The sequence below is a fragment of the Limulus polyphemus genome, unplaced genomic scaffold (assembly GCF_000517525.1).
Source record: "Limulus polyphemus unplaced genomic scaffold, Limulus_polyphemus-2.1.2 Scaffold1040, whole genome shotgun sequence".
Taxonomy (NCBI): domain Eukaryota; kingdom Metazoa; phylum Arthropoda; class Merostomata; order Xiphosura; family Limulidae; genus Limulus; species Limulus polyphemus.
Window position 1 is genome coordinate 351,051 of NW_013666650.1, and position 7,821 is coordinate 358,871.

At 31.9% G+C, this 7,821-nt stretch overlaps 1 protein-coding gene across 2 annotated transcripts in view; it reads right to left on the bottom strand.

The window, feature by feature from the left end:
- The window catches only part of LOC106461831 (sodium/potassium/calcium exchanger 3-like), a 38,185-nt gene that overhangs the window by 26,726 nt on the left and 3,638 nt on the right, over positions 1–7,821 (bottom strand). For both annotated transcript variants that reach the window (XM_022388911.1, XM_013921688.2), the window contains exons 3-4: positions 3,291–3,394; positions 1,375–1,449 (exon numbers count right to left, since the gene is read on the bottom strand). In XM_022388911.1, coding sequence (XP_022244619.1) covers positions 1,375–1,449; positions 3,291–3,394 — 179 coding nt within the window. The remainder of the gene's footprint in view (positions 1–1,374; positions 1,450–3,290; positions 3,395–7,821) is intronic.

A 7,821-nucleotide genomic window follows, 5' to 3' on the forward strand; every position in this document is an offset into this window, starting at 1 on the left:
TCTTATAACTAATTAGTTTTGAAAAGTTTTAGAACAAAAAAATTAAAAAAAAACGTTATTAAGTGGAAAATAAAGAACTTAACGTAATCGTCTTCATTGGCAAAATACTTGAAGAAGTTGATATAGCCAGGTTTAATTAATCATAACAACTGTAAAAGTTGCTCTTATCATATATAATTCAGCCCACCAATCATTAGGTCAATTGAGCTCTGTATCTTCTGATATAAGTATATTCATCAATCTAGAAGTAGTAACATTAATTTAAATATTAACTAAATTAAAGAAATTGCATCTAAGTAGCGATGATGGTGTTGTTAAGATTGTCAAGTAGGCCTTTTGGAATGTACATCAAGGTACTTAAGTTTCTAAAAAATCTCCTGGTACTTTACGTCTGTATTTTATATTATTTTATCGAGTGAAGGCAGCGAAAAAGGATTCTTATCTCAGTGAACACAAACGGATAATAATACTACCGTACGAAATAAGCTGAAATTGAAAGCGGATGTTAGGCGCATGACTACTTACAGTCTTTAACAGCCCAAATAAAGGTAGAGTTTTACGATTCTCGTTGAAAATTTCAGCTTTATGGTTTATGTGTAATAACTCAGCCAACCCGAAAATCGCTGACAAAGCTACAGCTGGAATTGAACCATCCGGATTTCAGTTAATGCATTTTATTCTTTCCACATTTGAATAAACGCTGGATGAAAACACACAAGAAATGTTCCCGGTTTGTTGTTGTGTTAACTGTATGGAGATATCTTCAGACAATTTGCTCAATGCTTGAGCTGCATGGATTTCTTTTTTAGGTTTGGTTTGTTATGAATTTCGCGCAAAGCTACACAAGGGAAAATAGGTAAAATTAATCAAAACCTATATGTTTCTATGGAGTAAAATTTGTACTTACAACAGTAAGTTCTTTCAGCATTTTAATGAGGAGAAGAAAAAAAATCATAATTAAAACGTGCATGTTTAATCTGCAAACATATTAACACATGATTACTCCACTTTGGATATGTTTAGCCGCGGCTTAACGGCTCATAGAACACCTCTGAATAGAAACATTTAGCTCATAGCTCCATCTCTTGACCGATTTGAGATCTAATTACAGCCGCGACTATTGAGGATTCCCTCTTATTTTCGTAATACCTATTATTAGGTTAAATACAATATTTAAACATAAAATACAATTAATTTTTCTTTTTTTTTAATTCAAATAAGTTAATGTGAGTTTATAGAATGTAATATTGAATATGTAACTTTTTAGTCAGTAATATTCATAATATTCTTGTAGGATCTTTTAAATATGCTTTTTACATATATGTACACAAAACAAATTATACTTGAAAAATAACGTACTATTTTTATACTTACAATGAACAAGATGATTACAGACAAACTGTAACAAGCAGAATCACGGAACAGTGGCCAACCGGATAAAACGATCATCTATAGAAATATACAGTTCGTAACGCTGGCAATTAAAAACAGTGGTGACGAGAATAGTTTACACTCCTGTCGGGAAAATCTGACATTTACGCGAATACAAAGTTCGTAACAGTGAGGTTTAACTTAAAACAAATCACAAGAATAATACCTATATCGAAAAATGCACACTTAAACAGACATAACAGAAATAGCTGTCCACGTGTGTGAAAAAATCCACATATTTACAAAAATAAACAGTTCATAACAGTGCTGTTTAAGAAACAGAACTCACAAAAATAATGTGCATACATATATTGAAAATCCACACATATGAATTAATAGATTAAATAGACGTAACGGGTTATATGCGTTTGTGAAAAATCCACACATTTAGAGAAATAAACTGTTTATAACAAGTCCTTCCCTTCTTAATAGTATGAATGTAAAGAGGAAAATTCAGTGTGCATAGTTTTTTGCAAAGTTAGATTATCAAAAATGCAAAACTTGCTGTAAAATAGCTTTCAAAATAACCTATGTTAGGGACATTAAAACCATTAGAGAAATAGACTGTTTATAACAATGCTGTTTAAGAAACAGAAGTCACAAGAATAATCCACACACTTTCAGGGGAAAATGCACACATTTAGAGAAATAAACTGTTTATAACAATGCTGTTTAAGAAACAGAAGTCACAAGAATAATTCACACACTTTCAGGGGAAAATGCACACATTTAGAGAAATAAACTGTTTATAACAATGCTGTTTAAGAAACAGAAGTCACAAGAATAATTCACACACTTTCAGGGGAAAATGCACACATTTCATAAAACAAACAAAGTGTTACAGCGGTATGTAAAAACCAGTGTTTACATAAGTGTGCTTATGACGAAAATCCAAATATTTATATAAGTTCTTGGCTACATCAAGAATGTTTGTACTCTCTTATCCGATTTCTGCTAAGTGCGTATATAAAAGAAAAAGATCAAACCTCAAGTGTGAACAATGGAAATCAAGTATTTCTAGATCTAACGAAAAGGAATGGGTGAATTGGACGTTAGTTTAAGATTTTTTTTAGAGAGAAACTGGTTAAGAAAACAAAGGCAAGTATGACACCTGACATAAAAACGAGATGGTAACTTTCTAGAGTTCCATTACATGAATACCAAAATATATATATACATCTACTTGGAGCGGCTATTGATGTGGCTGCATTAACATAAAATCCATTAGCAACTGTACTACCAATACATAGGCCTGATATCGATCGATGGTCGGTTACTTGATTATTAGATTTTCCAACTATTGTTGTAAGTTCTTAGAAGAAAGGTGAATCTAAACAATTATAGTAGAATTCCATAACTATAAACACCCTAATCCGTAGGAAAGTTTGGTTGTTTTGTATATGAAAGGCGTTCTTCCAACTTAAACTTTGCAAGTAATATAGCTTTTCCTACATAGTATATTTTAACTCTGTTCCTTCCTGAATATACAGGTTCACGTGACATATTGTATTATTGATACTGGGTTTTCTGCTTCTCTCAGATGAACAAAAAACTGTACAGCTTTAATTAGGATTTCTGCATTAAATAATGAGAAATGCTGTTATTAAAGCGAACTTAAAAGTAACACTTTTATTTTTCCGTGGTTGAAAAAAAAACAACAATAGTGAGGTTGAATTCACATAAACATTTTGATATCATTTAATTATTAAAATATTTTCACAATCTATGTTTCACGTTTCCCGGACATTATAATTTGCTACATAACCAGTCAAATAATTTTAAAATACTTGAATAACGTGAGTAGTTTTTGGATTTGTTTGGTTATAATGACACAAAAAGACATAAAGCTCGTAACTCACTCTTCCTGCTAGAATACCACAAAGTCCAATGACGAATAGGATGTTAAAAACGGCAGAACCTACAATTGTACCTGTTCCAACATCTCCTTTTGCGATGAAAACGCCTAAAAACAGAACAACACAGTAAAGTAAAGTGCATGAAATAGAGACGGCTATATTGGTAGTATTAAAGAAAATCGTTGGAGTAAAGTGCATGAAATAGAGGCAGCTATATTGGTAATATTAAGGAAATCGTTGGAGTAAAGTGCATGAAATAGAGACAGCTATATTGGTAATATTAAGGAAATCGTTGGAGTAAAGTGCGTGAAATAGAGACAGCTATATTGGTAATATTGAGGAAATCGTCGGAGTATAGTGCTTGAAATAGAGACAGCTATATTGGTAATATTAAGGAAATCGTCGGAGTAAAGTGCATGAAATAGAGACAGTGGTAATATTAAGGAAATCGTTGGAGCAAAGTGCATGAAATAGACAGCTATATTGGTAATATTAAGGAAATCGTTGGAGTAAAGTGCATGAAATAGAGGCAGCTATATTGGTAATATTAAGGAAATCGTCGGAGTAAAGTGCATAAAATAGAGACAGCTATATTGGTAATATTAAGGAAATCGTCGGAGTAAAGTGCATAAAATAGATACAGCTATATTGGTAATATTAAGGAAATCGTCGGAGTAAAGTGCATAAAATAAAGACAGCTATATTGGTAATATTAAGGAAATCGTTGGAGTAAAGTGCATGAAATAGAGACAGCTATATTGGTAATATTAAGGAAATCGTCGGAGTAAAGTACATAAAATAGAGATCTGCTTAAACGTGGAGACGTGGATTGCCAACTGCATATATATAACGATCTTGCATGGTTAAATAAGGATCTTACTATAATGGACAAAATCTATACACAGTCACTCTGACGTTACTACAAACATAATTGACCAAAAATCCCAAATTTATGCTTTTTTTGTGAGCTCTGTCCCCTCCCTAAATTGAATTCAGCGTTTCTATATATCAATGTGTTGGGCGGATGAAAATTTATAATTGTGCCAATTTTCATCTTGTTTGTTGTAAATATGACTGTATAGGAGCCCAAAATAAACATTTTTTGGTTGTTTGACTTTTGATCACATAAAGTTCTTAAAAAGGCCTAAATAAAAAATAAAAAAATTAAAAGGTGTCTGGACGTATTGGACCAAGTTATAACCCTATTAAGTTTCAGGTAAATTTGTCGAGAAATGAAGGAATGGCGGTCGACTGAAAAGTGTTTGGAAGAAGAAAAAGAAAGAAAGAAGAAAAAATAATAGAAAACAGTATGTCTGTCTGTGGAGACATAATGATAACAATATGTAAAACTAAACAATGTATTCAGATGCAATCGATAAATCTTTCTGAAAAAATGTTAGTTTGTACTTTTGCGATAAAAATTGGCAATGCGAATTCTTAGATTGTTTTTTGTTACTTATATCAATAATGGTTATCTGTGAAAGCGACGTTCATCCAAAAAAGAAAATAGATATGGATTAGTTTTCATTCGAATTGAATAAAACAAAAGCCACATAGTAACGAAACTAAGGTTTAGCCTCTTTTATACGAAGATAAATTATTTCAAGACAATTAGTTATACAACATAAATAAATATTACTTTATCAATATGATAACCAAAAGAAATATATTATTTTTACTTGCGCATCCCAAAAACAATGTTATGAAGCAATTACAGTAAATTCAAAAAAGATTGGTAAATAAATCCTAAATCACACCTTCAATTATGCTTTATATATTCTTTTAATCTTTCATTTAATTTCGGCAATGTGTTAATCATAAAGTATCAGTAGAATATTCAGAATTTATTGTATTATCTACACTTTTACCACTAGGTGACAGTAAAGTGTACATATTGAAATTAGAACCAATGCTAAATGAAACGCTTGGATACTGTTGCTGATGAACAAAGTAAAACTATTTGAAAGAAAAATGGCATCTTTTAATGTTTTATAAATTATTAATCCGTAAATATCTTGCAACAGTTCTAACCACAATGTTTTCTCAGTTGTTAACTACTTTTATATAAATAGAAAGTGCAATTAATTACCTATATAGTTTCATAACAGTCACCTCACCTGGTGGCAAGTTTAGAAAGTTTAATAACAGTCACCTCACCTGGTGGCAAGTTTAGAAAGTTTAATAACAGTCACTTCACCTGGTGGCAAATTTAGAAAGTTTAATAACAGTCACCTCACCTGGTGGTGTATTTAGTAGAGGTACACGAGTGGTGTGAAATTTATGTTTTTCACTAAAACTTTTTTATTACAGTCATGAAGCTTTTTTCTCCAATTTGCCATTTTTTATTAATAAGTTAATTGTGTTTAATAAGAAACAGAAACGAATTAGACGTTGTTACCGGTGCCATGTAAATTTTAAACAAATCATGCTAAGGGTTGTTTCAAAAACATTCCAATGCAACAGTACGAAACTAGTACATGTTTTTGCTAATCCACTACAGTATAAACAAATAAACATACTTTATATTATATAAAGCCCAAATGAAAGAAAACATCGTACGAATTGCATTAATAACAGTTATTACAATACTTTGTTTCCAACGGTGGGCCTCAAGTAGTTTAGTGGTTAAGCTGACGGAGTGTGAATTCGAGGATCCAGAGTTTGCGTTCAGTTACCGCAAAAATGCGTTCCAAACTTTGTGGCCGTGGGTGCTTAATAAGAGTAACAGTTAAATCCCACTAATCGATCATATAAGACTAGCCTATGAGTTGGTCTGTGTAATGTATCCCATACTAGTGTTCAATGAATATTATAACCTATTAATAGTGTAGAGAATCAACAATCTTTATTGATAATAAGCTTTGCAAAATCCAGGCGGTCATGAAACAGTTGCTATGACAACGACAGATCGGTTTAGTTTACATACAGCTCCAGGCAGATTCGTTATCAACGCTCGGCATCTTCTTGTTATTGAAAATGGCTCGTGTTTGAATGTCTAGAGAAAGAGCAACTTCCTGTTGACTCAGTGAAGAGAAAGCAGTATCTATCCATCTTTGTTGTGGAAGGGATTACGAAACTAATTGTAATAAAACTTTACAAGGCAGTTATTGCAATTTTTGTATAATAGGGTTAAAAGTGTCAGCGGAAACCGTAACTTGTCATGCTGGATCATGATTTGTAAAAATAAATCTGTTTAAAATGTTCACTGGATGTTGTCAGTTGTCTTCAGTAGAAGAAAAAAAAAAAAACACTCAGGCCGAAATTAACCTCGTTCAGTTACTTGTATTCTGTTCTCACCACGTCTTAATGTTTTCTTAACATAGTTTCTTTGACATCTTTAATATATTTCGGAACTTTAATGATCATTCCTTGACCAATTACAATTTTAAAAAGAAGCAGAGAAAGAATTATAATAATTTGTTAAGTTAATACAGAAATCTTATGACCAATAGGACAATAAATAATTAATCTTTAAAATGATCATCTTCAGCATATAGTTGTGCACATTTATACATACAAAACGCCTATATCGAACAAGATTACATTAATAAAACAAGTTGTGTTAAGGTTTTCAATCAGAACTTGTCTTGTGTTAGATAAGCTTCTTAAATAGAAATACAACACGTAATCGGAGATTAAAATTAATTTTTAAAAAAACGACGAAGCCAACAAGTAACGGCTTCATGCTATTTTAAGCCAATAGAATTTAACCCACCAACAGTATCAATATTATTATTATGTTCATATTTATAGAATAAGTATATAAAGTAAAGAGGATTTTTAGTATCCAGTGTATGGAGAAATCATACAACTGCGTTAGTAACATGGCTGTCAGTTGGAATAGTCTTACAAACAAACATTAGATAAAAACCGCGACACCACTGGGTTTTCAACTTGTACCAAATGTTATACAAATGTATAAATATGTAACGAACATTATCACATTGTTTCTTTTGATACAGACACTAGATTTATATTAGAATAAACACGCAGTAACAACGAAAATACGTACTGTTTTACTATATTCTAGGCTTAGGAACAGTAGGCGACTATTTGTATCTTTATCATAATATTTATTTGGTCGAAATACTTTAATCAACACTTGCAAATTAAATATGAAATCAAAATCTCAGACTATAAAAGGGAGCAGAAACATGTGGAAAAAAAGGCAATTTTTGTAACATTTTGATGAAACATGGACCTCTTTTTTTCTGCTTTGTGCTTGTGTGTGTGTGTTTTCTTATAGCAAAGCCACATCGGGCTATCTGCTGTGTCTACCGAGGGGAATCGAACCCCTGATTTTAGCGTTGTAAATCCGAAGACTTACCTGCTTTATGCTTCTCAAACTTTTTCAATTTTTGGATATCACCACACGTGAGCTGTACTTGTTCAGTTTCGTAATTTACTATATCCTTTTGAATAACAGCATGGGAACATTATGTATCAACTAGCAATAAGCCCATCAAAAATGACAGGGCAAGTACTACCACGCCAACCCATAGTATAGCCCAGTGTTCGGCAACCTATGACCCGC